This window comes from Heterocephalus glaber, unplaced genomic scaffold (genome assembly GCF_053883595.1).
Source record: "Heterocephalus glaber isolate CG9 unplaced genomic scaffold, H.glaber_assembly_v1.0 deba00001461, whole genome shotgun sequence".
Taxonomy (NCBI): Eukaryota; Metazoa; Chordata; class Mammalia; order Rodentia; family Bathyergidae; genus Heterocephalus; species Heterocephalus glaber.
In genome coordinates this window covers 24,257,603-24,277,744 of record NW_028258308.1, presented here as the reverse complement: position 1 = coordinate 24,277,744, position 20,142 = coordinate 24,257,603, and the positions used below count along the sequence as shown (strand labels likewise).

The 20,142-nt window shown below is 36.9% G+C and overlaps 1 protein-coding gene across 9 annotated transcripts in view; it reads left to right on the top strand.

Annotated features, from left to right (window-relative positions):
* Positions 1 to 20,142, top strand: part of Slc7a2 (solute carrier family 7 member 2) — a 77,248-nt gene that overhangs the window by 10,062 nt on the left and 47,044 nt on the right. For 3 of the 9 annotated variants that reach the window (XM_087217192.1, XM_004853080.4, XM_021265089.2), the window contains exons 2-3: positions 8,399 to 8,640; positions 10,664 to 10,924. The exons of 4 other annotated variants lie outside the window; for them this stretch is intronic. In XM_087217192.1, the coding sequence (XP_087073318.1) occupies positions 10,874 to 10,924 (51 nt within the window). In that variant the 5' untranslated portion in view covers positions 8,399 to 8,640; positions 10,664 to 10,873. The remainder of the gene's footprint in view (positions 1 to 8,398; positions 8,641 to 10,663; positions 10,925 to 20,142) is intronic. 2 more of the 9 variants (XM_087217188.1, XM_021265091.2) reach the window with 2 other exon arrangements.

Below are 20,142 nucleotides of genomic sequence, written 5' to 3'. Positions count from 1 at the left end.
TAGAACAGTGTTTCAGGGAGTAATTTTTCCTAGTGTTTATTTGACTACAACATCTACTGAAATAATTTCCAGGATTGAAAGTTTCCATATCTTTAAAGACAAGATATATAATATTGCTTTCTAGCCTTAGTCATCATGAAATTATAGGCTCAGAATCCTGTATATTACATTTTACTTCAACCAGAACCATGTCTGACTATTCCTCATAGGTGTGTGCATTATGTAAGAGTAAGCTGGCCCTTTACAGATCTACAGACATAGCACTAGAAAAGTAAAAATGTACTAACTGGTGACATAAAGGATAACATTTTCATATTAAAGACAATAACACAGTGAGAATATCTGATTATAGAGCAAAAGATCAGCATTTTTCTCTTCAACATCTTAACCCTAAATACTACAGAGTTGATATTTCCAGCTCTCTACTTCAGTGCTGGGAAGATGGGGGTTGTTAGCACATTAGAGAAGAACTTAAGTTCCTTTCCTGCTCTGAAGAAGAAAGTAGCCTGTTCTCTGTCATTCCCACCAAGGTTTCCCCACTAAGAGCTTCTGGTGGTCTCTCCTGATCACATCAGGTATGATGGTACTCACAGATGTTAGGGACCCTACTATGTCGCTGAGATATCCCTGGGCCAGTGGCTGTTTAAGATAAGATAAGCTTATGATCTGAGGAAGAGTCATATCAGGTTTCAGGTTTTCTTTTCTCCTTCCTCCTCCTCTTCCTTCTTTTTCTCCTCATTGATAGTGTAACTGAGTAACCCAGTTGAACTTGATCCTGTGCTTATCAGACGGAATTGTTAAGGCTGAGCTGCTTTATAGATCATGCTCTAATGTCTCTCAAACTCTCTGCTATTCTTGTTTGGAGGTTCTGTTTGGTCTGGAAGAATGTGGTTCTATGCATCTGACAAAGAGTAGTGGAGTGTGCTAGCGTGTAAAGAGTCTGCACTTAGCATCTGTCTGTGACACAGAAGAACATCCTTGCTGTCTTCCTTGTACTTGTCTCTCTATTGCCCCTTTTCCATCATTCCTGACACTATATGCTAACTTCAGGATAATTGAAAAACTTTTCAAAGTGTTTTTTTAAAAAAACCCACCCCAGTGAATATGGGGAGTCTTTGGTAGCTCTTTAGAACATCTTCATCCAAATCCATTTAACTTTGCAAGGAAAATTTCTTTGCAGTTACTCAGAAAAGGGCCTGTTTGTGCTTCTTTGCCCTGTCTTGGTCCTCAGTTTTGGTCACTGCTTCTGTGAATAACTGTTAAATAGAGCTAGAAAGGCTCACTACGTGATTGAATTTGATGAACACCATTACTGCTTCCTGAAATATTGTTATTACCTAGGTTTGTTGTTGTTCAAGTTATTTACCTTTGTATTCTATATCATCTGTTTCTAAAGCATTATCTATGTTTTAAAAACTTACTATGCATAAACATCTGCTGCAGGACATACTTTAGGTCTGAGTTTTCAAGGATAATAGCCATTTTATAAGAACTTAGTCTTACAAAGCCCTAAACTTGGGGCTTCCACAGCTTTTAAAAATTCCAATTTGCAACTTAAGCTCTTGAAAGTTAAATTTTTTCAATTTTCTAATTAGCACATGTTTGCAGTACATAATGATTACATTCCTCCTGGGGAGTTGGTACAGGTATATAACACATCTTAATTCTTTTTTCATCCGCCTTCCCTCCATCTCTTTGTCCTCTTCCCTTTTGGAAAAGATCTATCTCTGTATTTCCTATGATCTATCTTTTATTTTGCTCTTTATTTTTTGGTCTTCTTATATAAGAGAAACCATGCAGTACTTATGCTTGTATGTCTGATTTATTTCACTTAACATTACAGTCTCAAGGCACATCCGTTTTTCTACAAATGACTCAAGTTTATTCTTCATGATAAAATCGTACTTTGTCGTGTATAATACCACACTTTCTTCATCCATTCATCTGTTGATGGATATGTACACTGCTTGCAGGATTTAGTTACTATGAATTGTGCCACCATAAACACAGATAATCATGACACTGTAATATGATGACTTTTTTTAACTATTTCAGGAAGACACTTAGAAGTGGAATAGCTGTGTTGAATGGAATCTCTATTTAGGTTTTTTGGGAATCTCTGCACCAATTTCCATAGTGATTGTACTAGTTTACATTCCCACAAACAATATAGAAAGATTCCACTGTAGAAATATATCATCTGATCATCTCTGTGTGTGTGTGTGTGTGTGTGTGTGTGTGTGTGTGTATGGTAGTAAGGATCAAACCTCGGGCCTTTGCCTGATGCTACATCCCCATCCCTTTTTGATTTTTTTATTTTGAGACAGGATCTCACTAAGTCACTCAGTAGCCCTGGCTAGGCTCAAATTTGGGATCCTCCCATGTCAGCCTCCCAGAATGCTTGGATTACAGGTGTTTGCCACCATGCCTAGTGGCAAATACTATATAATTATAACCCTCTTAATGTATTTCTTTTCTTTCTAATTTTGTATCACCACAATGTTGTACACATAAAATTTATTCTTAGGCTTTTTAAAAATAAACAGTTCAGTAGTGTTAAGTACATTTCCAATTATTCAAAGGATCTCTAGAACTTTTTCTCTTTTTTGGTACTGGGGATTGAACTCAGGACCTTGCACTTGCCAGGCAGGCACGGCGCCACTGAGCAAAATCTCTGGCCCTCTAGAACTTTTTAATGTTGCCGAATTGAAACTCTATAACCATTTAACAAGCCTACACCTTCCCCCAGTCCCTGGAAATCACCATTCTTTTGTCTCTGTGACTACCATAGGTATGTTGTGTGGGAGAAATCATATAGTATTGGCCCTTTGGGGACTGGTTTATTCAATTTAGCATAATGTCTTCAAGGTTTATCTGTGTTGTAGCACCTGTCAGAATTTGCTTCCTTTTTCTAGGCTGATTATATTCTATTGTATGAGTACCTCATGTTTGTTTATCCTTTTATTCACTGATGGACACCTGGGGTTCTTCTACCTTTGGCCATTGTGCATAATGCTGCTGCCAGCATGGACCTGCAGTTACCTCTTTGAGATGGCACCTTCTTTTAGGTATATACCCAGAAATGGAATTCCTGGATCATATGGTCATTTTTAATTTTTTGAGTTTATAATACTGTTTTTCAGTGATGGCACTGTTTTACCTTTCCACCAATAGCAACAGGATTCCAGTCTATCCACATCCTGATACTCGTTTTTCTATTTGTTGTTGTTTTTTACTGGCCATCCTAATGGATATAAAAGCATTTTATAGGTTTAGATTTGCTCTAAGCTTTAAAAACAGCACTTCACATTTATTCACACAAACATTTAAAAAATCTCGCCTGATTATTTTTCTAAGGTTTAAAAAGTTTCAGTTTATTTTCAGTATGAATTGTCATCAGTATTTATCTGTATAGTAGTGAGTAATACACACACACACATACACACACACACACACACACCACAAGACTCCTGGGCTTACTTCAACCTGTAAATATAAATATTAAAGACAGTAGTCTTGATTGTTCCTTACGCAGTCCCTGCTTAGCCCTTAGAGGATTGCTTGGGAGCAAAATACCATTTGTGAGGCTTCCTTCACCTCAGAGTCCCCACTGGTTTGGTCTCAGTTTCTGGGTCCGTGAAGGTAACATAAATGAATGAAACAGGAAGTGCAGAATAGTAAGGAATGTGGGGAAATGTAGTTATATCAGAGGGCAGTTAATTTTTAAAATACAGTGCGACCTAAAATATACATTGGATGTTGGAAGCAGTGACTGGTAAAGAGACTTATGAGGAACTCAGAAGAGTCCCTGATAGTCTAGAAAGAGTAGGCATGGAGGCTGCAGCCCAGGAAAGCTAAGTTTTTATTCTAGATCTCTTTAAATAATGTCAGAACACCATGGTATATAAAGAAATTTCAAATATATCTGCATGTGTTAAAAATATGGATAGAAAAGGAAAAATGGAAAAATATATAGCACTTGGTAAAAGATGACTCTTTGAAGGTAATTCTAGGATTACTTACAATTTCAAGTTTTCCATATTTTCTGCTTCCCTTAAAAGATTCTTTGAGAAGAAAACTCACTTTTGCTTCATAGAATGTTCTTTTCTTGCTTTTTAGATTCCTTTGTCATTTCTCAGGTTTGCTTCACTATCTTTTCAGCCAGAAATGTCTTGTAAAGATGATTGGTGAAGGCATTATCTTCAAGCAGATTCTGTTTTTTTAAAATTTATAATTCACATCTATCTTACATCTTTGAGGCATAACAATAATGAGAATGAAGGCAGTGGAGATTCTATTTGTAACTTTTACTGAAAAAAAAGGAAAAAAATTTTCTGTTAGTGTGGAATATGAGTATTTGCAGTATCTGATGTGTGGACCAAGCTAACTGTAAATGGTAAAGCACTAACTTCTTTTCTCCTTTGTATTTCTCATGGGTAGATACTTTGGTACAACTATTGCTAAAGGCAGTGCTTACTGTTCTCAAATATGCCACTGAGATGCAGGGAAAAGGAGACAGAAAGCAGAGGAAAGTTAACACTAAGCCAAAATTGTTGCATCAGGTGAACCTTTACACTTAGGAGAGGTTTACCAAATCAGTATTTGTTTGGTCTGAAAATTGGCTGTGCAGTGGTGTAATGCCCTTGTCACTTCTCCAGAGTCATCAATAATGAGGACATACCTTGTGGTTTTTTTACTTTGTACGTGACTGCTGGTTGTTTGGAGGATGAGGATGTTGAACGGGGTTTGAAGTTTGGGGAAATACAGACTTTGTTGTAGAAAAACAACTATTGGTTTGTTTACATGCAAAGAACTATGAGCTAAGCCTTAATTTTCAGCCACAAAAAAAGAAATCATATATTAAAATGACAGAATCTGAGTTGGCTTTTACCTTAGCTTCTGCTAGGACCTTTCTAACTAAAACTGGCCACTGTCCACATAATCACTATGAAGAAGTGCATGTGGGAATTCTATTTGAACATGTCAAATGATGTATTCAATATATATCTGGTATCTCTGTCTATTTCCTCCCTTTCATCATTGCAAATACACATCCCTTCTTTGGATTAAGAAAATAATGTTGACTTTAACTTAATTAAAATATTTTCTTTTTAGGCATAAAATAAGGCCACAGGCACAGTTTTGACATTAGAAGGTAAAGGTTCTTGATATTGTCAGAGGCCATGTGAAACAAGATGTATGCAAGATGAAAACACAAAGAGATGGCTTTTGGGACCATATTTGTCCTGAAATATGTTTTGAATTTAGAAATATAGAATTGTTACATTAGACATTTAAGAAGGCAGAAAAAAAGGATTGAAAATAAACTAGATAAATTGTGAAATTCATACAGTGTTACAGAAAATATTTTATGTTTCAATAAAAATCTTCAGCTATTTATTGTAGGTAGCCTTTTATATTAAATAATTAAAAGTTTTTATAGCTAGGAGAAGTGATATGTTAATATATGTTAGAATTTTTAGTATAGTTGTAAGTCATGATGATTATCATTATTTTTCTCTACTTCTTACATTCTGACGACTACATTTTCAATCTTTAGGCAGTAGTATTTTATGACTTTGAAAGGTTAAAATCTATTGGAGATGGAGTTTTTAAAATCCAATTATTTATACATGACCCTCAAATTTTCTTTCATCAACTGAGTTTAGGTGGGCTGTCAAGAGCCTAGGAACAGGCAGAATTTTGCATTTCTCTTTGTTTATAGGTTAAGTGGCATAAAAGACAGAGAGACTTTGCAGGTCAGACTGTAGCTCTGTGATTTTGAGCAAGTTACTTAACATCTGTGGGTCTCAGCTTTGTCATCTGAAGATGGGATATTTCACCCGAAGTTGTTATGAGGATTAAATAATTCGTGCCAATAGCCTAACAGAGTGGGAAAGGAATAAAAAGTATCAATTGTTACTCTTTATTTTCATTTCCCAAAGTCTGGTGTAGAATGGCCTTTAAAATTTTTTGTAAATTTTTATTAGTATTGTATTTGCAGTACATAATGATTACATTCATCGTGGGGAATTAGTATGAGTAGATAACACATCACAATTTCTCTTTTTTTTTTTTTTGCCAGCATCATATTCATTTGTCTTATCCACCCTTATAAAGTTAATTATCATATATACAGATTAACAGCCAGACTAACAGGCCAAAAAAAAAGCCATACAAAACACATAAAACAATTACACCATGGCCTTTCTTAGAAGAGCAATGGCCTTAGGATTACTTTTCTTCCCCATTTGATAGTCACAGTACTTGATCCTTGTTCCCTTTTCCTTTCTTTTTTCCCCAGAACATCAGAAATAAAGGAAATAGTATTCTGCAACTCTATCCATTCTGAATTTTTCTTCAGCTACTATACTAAGTTAGATGATGTAATCATTAACTTATACTGGCTTTTCACCAAGCTATGGCAACAAGTTTCTTTCCTAAAGGCACACTCTGGATAGTATTTCATCTCAGTTTAGAATGTCTACTTCATAACATGACTATTTGTAGAGAACTGCCTGTGCTTCGCTTTCTGGGATGTGGTAATCAACACTTTGCTGTTCAGAGCACTCTTGTTTCCTCTGCATCTTATTCATCATGGGAAACTGAGCTCTGAAAGAAATGGAAACTTTACACTCTTCTCTTTTATTGGTGCAAAGCAATCAGAATTTCAGAAATAACAAAATAGAAATTAGCCAAAAAATTTTTTTGTTAATCCATATTAATTTGCAGTCTTGATTTTGTATCCTAACTTTAATATTGTCTTAATCTCCTCAAGCTGCCATAACAAAATACTATAGACTGGATGGTTTGCACAACAGATATTTATGTCTCACAGTTCTAGAGGCTGGAAGTCTTAAGATCAGGGTGTCAGCATGGTTGGCTCTGGTGAGGGCTCTTTTCCTGGCTGATGGCCACCTTCTATATTCTCACATGGTGGACAGTGCCAGTTCCAGACTCTTCTTCTTATAAAGACACTAATTGCACCATGGGAGTCCAGCGCACATGTCCTCATCTACCCTTAATCACCTTTCAGGTACTCATCTCCAAATACTTTCACACCTAGGGTTAAAACTGTACATGAATGTGGGGGTGGAGCACAAACATTCAGTCCATAACAACTAGCTTGTCCTAAGTCTCTGAGCTTTGGTTTTCTCATTCACAAACCAGAGATACTGGAATAATAGTACCTACCTCATAGATTTGTTGAGTAATTTAGTTAAGTTAGTATGTGTAATATACTTAGCCCACCTCCTAAAACCCAGTATTCATTTAATAGAAGGTGGTTGCCATAGTAGCACTGGAAATTAAAGTCATAGCAGTGGTGGTTGATCCATTGCACTTCATGAGCCTGTCTTTTCCCAGGAACTTACCGGAACCCTTCTTAAGTTTTTAAGTGTTGAATGAATTAGCAAAGATTAAAGTCTCTTTCTTCCATGTTCCTGCTGCAGTTTTCCTTCCCAGAATAACTGAGTTTCCTGATCCTGTTCCTTCAGTTATCTCTGTCTGTATGTCTCTGTCTCTTTCTGTCTCTCTCTTTCCCTCTCTCTAAGTCAGCCCTCACCAAGACTGTGGACTTTGTAGGCTTCTCTTTTTTCTTGGACACTGCCTTCAGGTGCTTATTTTCATTTGCTTCATGGCTCCCTGGTCTTGCCTTCAAACCCTTTAGATTATTTCTCTTTTTCCCCGGTATTCCCTCTTGTCTCTCTTATTTACTTCACGATCATATATATTAAAACAATGAAAGTTTCTCTGGGTCTTCTGAATGTGGACAAGCAGGTTCCTAAGACAGGCGGGTTCATATTCAGTTTACCAAGCCAACTCTTTTCTGATTGCTTATAGTGTCCTCTAAAATCTCTTCTCCTTAAATCCTTCCACAGTGATCCAAGAACGGTGCCCTGCCTCTTCTGTGAACCCTGGGAATGGATTCAACATTGTTGTCTGTTAGAAGGATGCATGATTGATTGAAATGTCTTATTGCCAAACAATGAATTAGAAGAGTTTTCCATAAGGAAGAATTAGTGGTTATCATAGTGAAACACTTACATTAAAACTGTATTTTACTAATTTGAATGTGTTTGTGCTGACTTTAGAATTTAGGGCATTTTGAGACTTTGGGAAGTAATAAAAGCATTTTAAATCTTAAAATATAGGATATGGGTATCAAATAACAAGCATGTTTTAGGATAGAATCTTCAAAGGTAGAAACCTGTTGTAGCACATGTTCTATCAAGATGTATTTCAAAGCAAAGTCATCTCAAGCTTCAGGGAACATGGGAGTGTATGTGTGTATATGTACACACACTCATATCCTTTAATAAAAATCCGTATTTTTCAGAACACAAATTTACTTTCACTTCAAAATATTAAAAATATTTTTGTATCTTTTCCAATTCAGAGGTATCTAGCAAATTCCAAAGGAAGGGGTCATATGAAGACACACTGGACAGTTTCTGGCCTCCAGCTTTATCAAAAGAGCGTGTGCTGAAGATGGAGAGATAAACCACAAACATCTAGTGCTCTCGTCCAGAGCTCGGGGGACAAATGCCATCCTCAGAGGGGTCAGTAGGATATGATGGCCTCTCAAAGGAAAGAGGGATCATTCCTACTTGAGAGGACCAAGACACTTTCATTGAGAAGGTAGGATTTGAGAAAGACCACAAGAGAGGAGTAAAGGGGTATACCTGCAAGTATAGATGAGGTAAGAAGACATTCTTGAGAGGGAGACAGCATGAGCAAAGGACTTTGGAAAATATGGACCTTGTTGGCTACATAGCATAGAATTCCTGTTGACCAAAGTAAGGTAGAATATAAAGGGTCCATGGGAAGAGGAAGAAGAGGAATCATTGTAGCAGTTTCCATTTATTGAGTGCCTACTATGTATCAACATTTCATTCACATTTTGCTTGTATTACCTGATTTAATCATAAAGGAGATAAGTCTAGAAATAGAAATTGGGTCATGGTAGTGACTGAATGCTAGGGTAAAGACTATATTTTGGCCCTCAGTGAGGTATTTAAGTTGCAACAAGGAGTGATTGAAACTCCTTTGAAGCGAGGACCAGGGGATGAGCTTTAGATTGTAGGAATCCATAACCCTGGAAATGCCCATGAGCACTAGCAGTAGAATTTTCCTATTCGCAAATTTCCAAATCTTTAAGAATATATATTTTTAAATGGAATAGCATGTTTATAAAAGGAAGAAATCAAGCCCAAATGTGGAGGAGGCAAGTTTCTTTGTTCTTTCATTTTCCTGTTTAAAGTTTTCTGTCAGGCAGCTCTCACAGGCATGACAGAGAGTATTGTTGGTCGTCAACATCAGCTTCCCAATTTGTAACCTGGGCATGTATATGAATATCTGAAGTTAGGACTAGGTTCTCAGTCTCCCCCAAGGCATTACTGTGACCATGGGACTACAGCTAATATCAAGTAAAATGTCCTTTGAGACTTCTAGGAAGTATCTTTTACAAAGAGAAGTTTCTCTGGCCAGGGGTTTAGCTCGGTGCCATGTCTGCCTCACAAGTGTAAGGTCCTCAGTTCGATCCCCAGTACCAAAAAAAGAGGAAAGTTTCTCTTCATCCCTTCCTACTTTGTACTAACTGGAATGCAGAAAGGAGGGTTGGAGTTTGATTATTGATTTGTGACTACAGAGCTTCTATATACAAAACTTTTAATGTATCTTAAAAGCAAATCAATTCAGTTACCTGATAAAGGTTTTCAGTGCTAAGACACATGTTACTTGAGTGACCTTTTGTAAACCAGTTTCAGGCTTAGCATGGTTTTAGATGTGCTTTGGTATTTAAAGAAAACACAGTATCATAATAATACTTACTTTCACTGATTAGTTGATACTGGCTATCTACTCTTTTCTGGTTTTGTTGTTGTTGTTATTGGTAATTTGTTTTATTTTTGTCTTTTGTAGTTTTTGAGCCTTCTGGGAAAATAGATTTAAAGTGTGACATTTGAATATTTTGATAGAGTTCAAAGACATGTTTATATTTCAGAAAATGGAGGGAACTAGGCAGAGAGTTTAAGCAATGTTTGATGTAGTTTGTATTTTCCTCCCAAACAAAAAGCTTGTTTATGACCTATGTTCTTTGTGATTGATGGAAAGGGAACAGAGTGTAAGGCTGTAAGAACTTGCATCAGATTAACTTTGGCAAGATTCTGATAGTTCTTGATAATTAATTGTAGGCAATTTCTGTCCAGTTAGTTTGTGTGGACCTCTTGGTTAAGGAATTACACTGATGGAGTTCTGACTCATCCACACTGATCCCTGTCTATCATCCATCTACTACATCTGGAATTCTGTTCCCAAATTGGATCACTGTGTGAAAACAGCCATGGCAGGCCTTAGCCCAGAGGGGAGCCAAAAGCCCCAGAGAAGGGCTCTTCACAGGAATGAGACGTGGCACTGGGCTGTGGCTCTTTTCAGCTTTCTGGCAGCAAGTCTCTCGTTAGCATGGGGTGCTGGGATACACTTGGCTAAGGCAGCAGAAAACCTAAGAGGCAAACCCTTGAAGAAAACCCAGCTTTTGTGTCCATGCCCAGAATGCTGCATTGCTAGTATACAGCCAGTTGTAAAAGAAAGAAATCAAACCCAAATATGGAGGCAGGTTTCTTTGTGCTTTCATTTTCCTCTTTAAAGTTTTTCTGTCAAGCAGCTCTCACAGAGTATTGTCCAGTGGCCACGCTTAAGGAAACTGTGTTTGAAAGATTTTTAACTGAAGATATAAAACATCATTGAGATTGTACCCTTCATGATCACAGTGGCTTCAGCAACCTAACCACTTAAGCAGGAGGAGGAAAGGATTTGGTCCATCCCTAGGGCCTTGCAGACTAACAGCCTTACTGGCCACAAGAAGTGGGGCTGAATGTTGTCCTGGAACTTGAGTGTATTGTTGCTGGTCATTTGTTTCATTCTGGTAAGTAGACGGGAGGAGAGACGGGGCAGAATTCTCACAGTGTTTTATCATGTTTTCCCAGATTGCTGGTTGTCAGTATCAGCTTCCCAGTTTTTTTTACCTGGGCATGTACATGAATACCTGAAGTTAGGACTAGGTTCTCAGTCTTCCTTGAGGCAGACTGTGGCCTCTGGATTAACTAGCTAATAACAAGTAAAAGAAATCCTTTGTGATTTATAGCAAGTATCTTTTTTAAAAAGATGTTTCTTTTCATCCCTTTCTACTTCATACTAACTAGAATACAGAAAGACCTGGAGTTTGAAAAGCTTTTTTAGACCGTGAAGTTAATTCCATGTAGTGAGTCGACGGGGGAACAAGCTAGGAGCTGGTGCCACTAGTCTCTGGAGCTCACACCTTTCGATACACCTGAAGCTTCTGGTTCAAATTGCCATTGTCTGGGGTTTTCTGTCACTGACTTCTTTTTAAAGTAGTGAATAGGGCTTTTGACTGGCAGAATCTGGGATGAAGGTATTAAAGCATGTGGCACTGTTATTCTCAGGTAGCTTATGTGTAGTTCTTTTGGCATAAAAGTGGGACAATTAAAAACTTGAAAGATTTGTGTAAATCTACAGTTCTAAGAAAGCTATAAAGTTATTCTGAACTTAAGTATATTTATAAGCTTCCAAAACTTTGAATTTTAGAGTGGATTTTGATTGAGTTAACTGCATTGACCAATCTGCATTGTGGTCAGATTTGTATGATAAATGGTTTCCTTTGAAATGTTTTTTGTGGCTAGTCTTAAAATTTTATCACCTTTTTATGTTTTCCATGCACCTTGAAAGAATGTGGATTTCTAATTTCTAGATGTAGAGTGCTTTGTATCTTAATACAACACATTTATTTTTGTATTTGTATGTTTATTGTTTGTCTCCCCATTTAGAAGTAATTCCCGTGAAGGTAAGGACTTCTCTCTCTCCAGTGCCTATAGTCACGATCATACATAGTAGGTCTGATTACTTCTTAGGAGTTAAATCAAGTTAAGTGAGATATTCCCATCATCTGTAGCCTTATTTTTTGTATTTTTAACAGTGCTTAAGGAACAAGGACCAAAATGTATAATAGATATTGGGAAATGGGAAGAAAATGTTCAAAGGAGAAGGGGACTGTTGGGGGAAGGAGGGGATAAGAAAGAAAGAATGGATGGGAAAAAATGGAAATGAGGCTTTTGTAGATAAGGAGGGGAAGGGTGGAAGGCAGGGGAGGGGAATGGGCAGAAAAGAAGAAGCAAGATATATCATGTACAGGTACAAATTCCTTATGAATGTTACCATTATGTGTATCTAAAATGTGCCAGTAAAATAAAAAGTTAAAAAAAAGTGAGATTGGAGCTGGGGAAAATAAAAAACAGTGCTTGAGGGAAATTGAAGTCTTTCACTGTGAACATGCATCTAAGTTTGTTGTTATAGTTCTCTCAGTTTTTGCCTCCTGTATTTTGAAGCTATTTTATTAGTACATGGATGTAGTTTGTCTCCAAAAGGTTGATGGATTGGAATCTGGGTCCTCAGTTTGGCAATGGTGAGAGGTAGTGAAACCTGTAGGAGATGGGGCCTCGTTGGAGTTGGTTAGGTCATTGGGCTCACTGCCCTTGGAAGGGGTTAAGGGAGTTCTTCTTGGACCCTGAATTAGTCATAAAGACATGATGCCATCCCCCTGCTTGTCCTCAGCAGAGCTAAGCCAGTGCTAGTGCCATGCCCTTAACCTCCAGAACTATGAGTTATGTGGACCTCTCTTCTTTATAAAATATACAGCCTTAGGTATTTTGGTATAGTAACAAAAATGGGCTAATATAGACATACAAATTTAGAATAATTTCTCCCTTATAAGTTAATATATTTTCATTAATGTCCCTAATTATCAGACTCTTTAGCCATAAAGTCGGCTGTATCTTGATGTAACTACCTCTATTTTATTTTTTATTAAAATTTACCTATTTTTTTCTCTTTTTAATGTATTATTAGTGTTTGCCTGTTTTTCTTTTCACTTTGTTATGATTATTGGCCTGGTTGTTCTTTCTCCATCTGTTCCAACACTTCCATGTTCTTTTGATTTGCTGTTTCTCAGTGATAACTAGAATGTTTTTTTTAAATACAGATACTCCCTTATTTTAACAGGAAATTCACACATTTCTATGATCTTTATGTTTTCTATGGTCTCCATTTCTTATATTCCTTTTTCTCCTTTCTTGTATTACATTATTTTTATTTTATTTTTGCATTTATTTCCTCCACATATTTGAAATACATGTGGTATGTTTCTTTTCTTTTGGTGCTTAAATCTGAAATTTATCGTGCACACTTTAAAAAAAAAAGTCCTCTGACTCTCTATCCAGTTAATGAAGAACTTAACACACATGAACTACACGTTCTCTTAACTTACATGTAATTATTGTGTTCTGTTTTAGTTCAGCAATTTTCTTAACTGTCCCTAATATGCTACTGAATTCATTCACTAAGTTTTAAATTTCTATGATTATATTTCTCCACAAGGAAAAATTGGTTCTTTAAAAAATCTGCCCGTTTATTGTTAGTTGTCTGCTTTGATTCATTTTTAAAATTCATTCTTTTATTTTTAAAAACCTTTCTACATAGTTATTCCATATGCTTATCTGAGATTTCTCATATCTGAAGTTTTGGGAGGCTTTGGTTTGTACTAACTCTGACAGGTAGTGGTTTGTTTCTTTATGTCGTGGTTTATATTACTGTGCTTGGAATTTGTTGATTATCTGTGGAAACCGTCAAGGCCGAAATTGGTTGGGCCCTTCTCTGGAGAGGGTCTGCATTTGTGTACAGTATAATAGGAGTCTGTTTTATTAGGTGCACAAAGGTGCTGTTGGCGTGGGCCACTTGGGTCTTTTTCCTGCCCCACCACAGTGGTCTGGGTTTCAGCTCTCATCCTGAGGAGGCCTGGAAGTTCTACATAGGCATCCGTCTCCTTCACATTAACTTTCATCCCACTGTTCTGCCTTCATCTTATTTGCATTGTCCTCCCTCTTCCCCACCCACTCCCTCCCTTTCTGTCTCCCCCCTTGTGACATTTTTATTACTTTCTGCTTAGTGCTACCATATCATGTTTTCATTTATTCAGAATTTAATTGTGGTCTTGTAGGAAAGCTCTTCAGATTATCTAGCCAACTGTACTTTGGGAACAAATTCCCATGTCGTTGTCAAGAATTAATAGTACAAGAATAATTCAAAAATTTCAATATGGATTTATGATTTGGCAAAAATATCCTTATATCTTCGGGTCGGGGATTTAGCTCAGTGGTTCTGCTGCCTGCCTCTCAAGCGCAAGGTCCTGAGTTTGATCCCCAGTACCAAAAAAAAAAAAAAAATATATATATATATATATATATGTATATACACATATACACATATATATACTTATGTCTTTGAGAGTTAACAGTAACATATATTTGTAAGATTTAGCATCTGATTTCTAAAGTCTGCTGACATTTAAAATACAAGTTGAGTAACCCTATCCTGAAAAACGTAAGTTCTGAAATGTTCCGAAAGTTGAAACTTTTTGAAGATGAACATGATGCTTAACAAGTTTCAGATTTCAGATTTTAGGATTAGGGATGCTCAACTGATAAAATTCTACAAATAGTTCAAAATCCTCACCTCTCTGAAATCTGAAACTTCTGGTGCCAAGGATTTCAGAAAGGGATACTCAACCTATACTGTTTGGAATCTGTCTTTGGAAGACTGTAATGTCGGTGTGCTAATGTTTAAACATAAGGGAATTTTGTGAAGAGAGAGACTGTTTTGGCAGAATCCCCAGGGAACATTGTTTTACCACTGAAAATAAGGGTCTGAGGGACAGAAGCCTATCTGACTGTGTCCAAAATCCCAAGCTGCTCCCAGAGTGGGTTATCTTAAGAGCTTGCTTTCATCTCTTTATGTATAAGATCAAACAAGTATGGGTGACAATAATATACCTGATTCTCCTTAGAATGAGTGCCATCTTATTTATTTATTTATTTTTGGTACTGGGGATCGAACTGGGGATCAAACTTGGGTCCTTGCGCTTGTACAGCAGGTGGCGAAACCACTGAGCTAAATCCCTGGCTGAGAATGAGTGCTATCTTATAGTTCTGTTTGATGCTAGATGTATGGGAGTAATTGTTTTGTTGTTATTGCCTTTGTAAACGGGCAAACAAAGTAGTTTGTCTTTTCATTTACCCCACCTTAAGAATCAATAAAATAATTAACTGAAATATTTGTGGATTTATGTGTGTAGTTATAACTTTTCACCTAACCCTGACTTTTTTTTTCTGGCATGTTATGTAGCAGGAGTAAAACTATGGAACCACAGTGTGCAATTCTTACCATCCATGATTAATTTTCCCAGTGCTTACTCATTGTTTGTACTTTAACTTTAGAGAGTGATGAAATTACTAAAAATTATTGATGGGAGCAAGAGTCAAGGATGACTCTGAGCTCAACTCTATCCCTGCAGGTGGATAAAGTTTTAATGTGACATGGAACCTTTTTCTACACATTTTCCATATATTTTCTTTACATTTGTGTGATTAAAATTATCCTTTTAGCCTACCAGAGAGGTTTGCCTTGATTTTTTAAAGGTGAATAATACCTTTCTCTGCATGTCTTAGATATGCTAGGTTTTTGTTCTGCCTCATTTGAAGGGATATTTTCATTATGTCTGTTTCTCAATATGAAGAAAAACAAAGTGTTTAGAACTCTTTTTTAAATCAGGTGACTGATCTGATCGTGTGTGTATGTGTGTGTGTGTGTGTGTGTGCGCGCCTGCTTGAATATAGTAACCATTTCACTGTGAACAAGTGTATAAAAACACCATGTTGTATTCCTTAAACTTATACAATAGAGAACAAACAAGCTGTAGGATATGAAATAAGAAAGTGGCCACAAATCTTAGTTGTAATTATTAGTATTGGTCACTTTTGCTTCTTATTCCTCAACATATTGTCTTTGTATTCACATAAAGATGTCTAAGAAAAAGGACACTATACAGATAGGAGTTTGGAGGTGTGAACAGTAGGAGTGGCAAATCCTGAGGGAGGCACTGGTGATCATCCAGAAGGATTTCTTTGCTAGGGTTTTAATTTGACAAAGAGTTGACTGTTAAGTTGTTGCTGTAGAATTCTGCACACCTCATTAGTGATGAGCAATGTATGAATCCCATTCAGGGTACAGTAAGCGATTGGGTGATGCTGGAACTACAAATGATGAAACATTGTTTTGCTGCTTGCAAACAAGGACATTCCTGCAAACCAGATTTGTTGAGACCTTCCTATGTAAGGTTTTTAAACAAACTTAATCTCTGTTTACATAAGATAAATGAAATTGGGAGGGTGAGAGTTGGGGAGGGTGTCCAAAGAATATGCAGAAGCTCTACAAATTTTGGTAATACTCATAAAATGTTTGTCTCTTGGTGACAAGGAAATAATTTGCTTATACTTGAGAATATTCTCTAATGACTAGGTAATAGACTCAGTCTATGTGCCCTGCACTTTTTTTTTTAAAAAAGCACATTTCTTGGAAAAAATGGAAATAAAGTCTTTGTAAATAGGGAAGGGTGGAGGACATGAAGGGAGGGCTAGGAATGGGGAAAAAATAAGAACCAAGATTCATTATATAAAGGTACAATTCCCAATGAGAAATGTAATTGTGTTGTATACCTACAATGTACCAATAAAAGAATTTAATACAAAAAAAAGCACATTTCTAAGTACTCAGAGAAAATATACATATCTCTTCCTGGGCTGTAACCCTAAAAGATAATAGTTTGAAAAGAGGAAAAGACAAATACAGTCAGAATCGTAGATAATGTTCAGTGTGCAGAACAAGAGGAGCAGATACAATAAGGATTCACTGTGAATGCCAGGGGAAGTCATTTGGGTAATTCGAGTTTAAAAGGTGGAAGAATAAAGTGAGTAGAATGAATATGTCATAAATAGCAAAGAAATGTGTGATGTGAAGCTTTATGAAATATTTTGTCACAAAGGTTAAAAAAAAAAGTGGAACCTGGTATAGTAGAGCACATGGTGACAGACCTATGGCATGTGTGCCGCAGTTGGCTGTTTGTTGTCACTGAAAGCTCTAAGAAGTTTACCATTACTGGTATAGCAATAGGTGACTGACAGAGGTCACAGCTACTGATTTCCTATTTTGCTTTGTATAAGAGTGGCCATGTGACTTGAAGGGTAGAACAAATAACTGTAAGAGAACCTGAAGCTCAAGCTGGTGAGAAAGAGTCTACCTGCTTTAAAATTGTAAAACGGTTTACAATTTCAAGTTTGGATGAGTTATATCTTGTGATATTAAAGGAATTTGTTGATACCTGTGTAGAGTGGCCATTTGTAATAGTAAAGGCTTCCTGAAGTACAAGAAAAGGAGCTGAAGAGAGGAGAAGAGGCATATTTTCATTCTGGAGACCAGCATGGATTCTGGAAACCACAGACCAGGGACCTGGACATTGTTCACCAGCACAGTCCCAGCAGTTTGTGGTACACACTTGGAGAAGTAACTGATCCCCAGGAGGCATCATAACTTTACCAAGAACAGGTTATACCTAAAAAAATTCACATCTTTTTCATGTGTTTATTAGATTGGTGGACTGGAGAACTTTTTTACATAATATATAGGATTTCAGCAAAGCATTTAGTACCCTACATTATGATAATCTTGGAATAAGCTGGAGAGACGTGTGGATTTCGAGTTGGTTGCATGATATGCCTAGAGTGTTGGATTAATGGGTTGATGCCATCTTAGACATTTTTGGTGGCAGTTCATGGAACTGTTCTTGGCTCTGTTGGGCTTAACATTTTTTTATCATTTCCTTGGATTAAGATAGAAAACATACTTATCAAATATACAGTGATTGATGGACTTATATTGCAGTACGATCCCAAATAATATGAAATTTTGAAAGCTAAACTTAAGTTTTAAAATAGTAAGATATAATGGAATCAGAAGACCACTCTATATAGACATTTGAGTAAAAAGACCTGAGGTTTTTAGTTGACTACAAAACCCAGAATAAATCACTCATTCATTAAATATATATTTATTGCATTCCTATCTATATTTCAAAAACTGAGAGTGCAGTGGAAATATACCAATAAATAAAATGTAGACCTTGATTTCAAGAAACTTACAGTCTAAACATATTTATTAATTGCCTAGGATTGCCATAAAAAGTACCACAAACTTAAAATAGCAGAAGTGTATTATTTCGCAGGTCTGAAAGGTAGAAGTTTTAAATAAGGGTCATAGTTGGACTCTACTGGTAGAGGAGAGACCCTGCTTCTTCTGGCTTCTGATGATAGCTGTCAGTCTTTAGTGTTTCTTGGCTTCTGCCTCTGTCATCACATAGCATTTTCCTCCTCTTATAAGGATAATAGTTATATTGGATTAGGACTCACCCTAAGACCTTATCTGAATTTGATAACACCTACAAAGACCCTATTTCCAAATAATCTTACCAAGCAAGGTACTAGGGTTTGGGACTTAAATGTAACGTGGGGTAGGGGGACAGTGCAATTCAGCCCATAACAAGGAGTAAAACATGTTCATTCTCATGATTGCCTATAATCATGAAACAGAAAAAGTGACATAAAAATACAGAGTAGGTTGTGGGTGTAACTCATTGGTAGAGCGTGGGCTTATTATACAGGAGATTCTAGGTTTAATTCCCAGCACAAAAACAAAAAAAAAACAACAAAAAACCCACAACAACAATGTACTGTGAGAAAAAGAATAGAGTGACCTAATTTAGCTCTGAGAGGAGTGTTGGGTGATTGGGAACTGTCCAGGTATGGAGGAGAAAGAGTCACTCTCCAGGAAGAAGAAACAATGGACCAGAAAGCCCTGTGGCAGTGAGGTTCAGAGTTCTGAGGAAGTTAAAAGGAAGCCCAAGGTGCGAGGAGGAAGCAGAAGATGGATCATGGAGATAGAGAGGATCAGATCCAGAAGGGCTCTGGAGACCATGTTGCGGTAGTTTGAGGAGGTTACTAAAAACCAAGCAAAGAATTAACAGTAGTAACTTTAGAGGACGGAGAAAGGTCACAAAGAAATCAGACTCCATATTTGTTTAAACACATCTGGAACCTTGTGTCTTGTAGGGACTATCACATTTTAAGTTAGTGTTTTCAGTGTGGTTTTTGGACTTTGAATTAATATATTTATCTGAGCAGAGAGAAATCTCAGAATGATGGCCATTCGGAATTATTTAAATGAGACCTTTGACCAATATATTTTGTTCTTTGGGCAGTGTTGGACTCATGGGTAGGAGTTACAGGAAGAGAGCTGCATAATATAAAAGGTCTTCTAACAAATGAGACTATGGAGGACTTGGTACTAGTTCTCTCCTTGCCTGTGGAAGATGGCCATCTGCCAGGGATGAAAAGGAGGCTGAAATCTTGGCAGAATTACTTAGACAGTTCTGCTATACTCAGCACCACTGGCTTTCCTAACACAAGTTTAATTACAGTCATTGTCCTTAACCTCATGTCTTTTTGCAGCTGTCTCTCCCCTTGTCCTTAGGTTCTCTAAGCTCATCTAGAGTTGATTTATTCCATCAAGCTTGATTCTAGGAATCAGGTGTCAGAATTTTATGTTAAGCCAAATAAATCATATTTAGAAGTGATGATATGTAAGTGTGTATGTACATTGTGTTTTATACCAAACAACACTGACCAGCTGCAGAAAGTACTTTTAAAAGATATTTTGACTTTCACTTATATATCTTGAAGATTTGCATCCTAATCCATTTCTCAAAATCCTCTTTCCTCTCTTCTCTACTTCTCTTAACAGGCAGATATTTTGAAGGTTCTCATTCATTAGGCTGCTGTCAAAGGAAAAGCTCAGGAACTGATAGAGCAGGCAAAGAACCTCTTTCTGTCCCTCTGCAGTAGCTCAGACCTGGGAGCAAGAACAGAGGTGAGGACAGAGACAGTCACGTGGAAGCATGCACATCAATGCATCTTTTTACTTGTGTGTGAGTGAAAAGGCAAATGATTAAGGATGGTAGGTCAGCAGACTGGACTACAGTATTCATATGGAGAACAATAAAGTATAAGGCTACAAAGGTAAACTGACGCAGATTATAAAGAAGTGGTTTTAAACCCCGTGCTAAAATGATAGCTGTTGAAGTCAACAGGATGCAGATGAAATGCAACTGTGAATAAAGAAGATTCA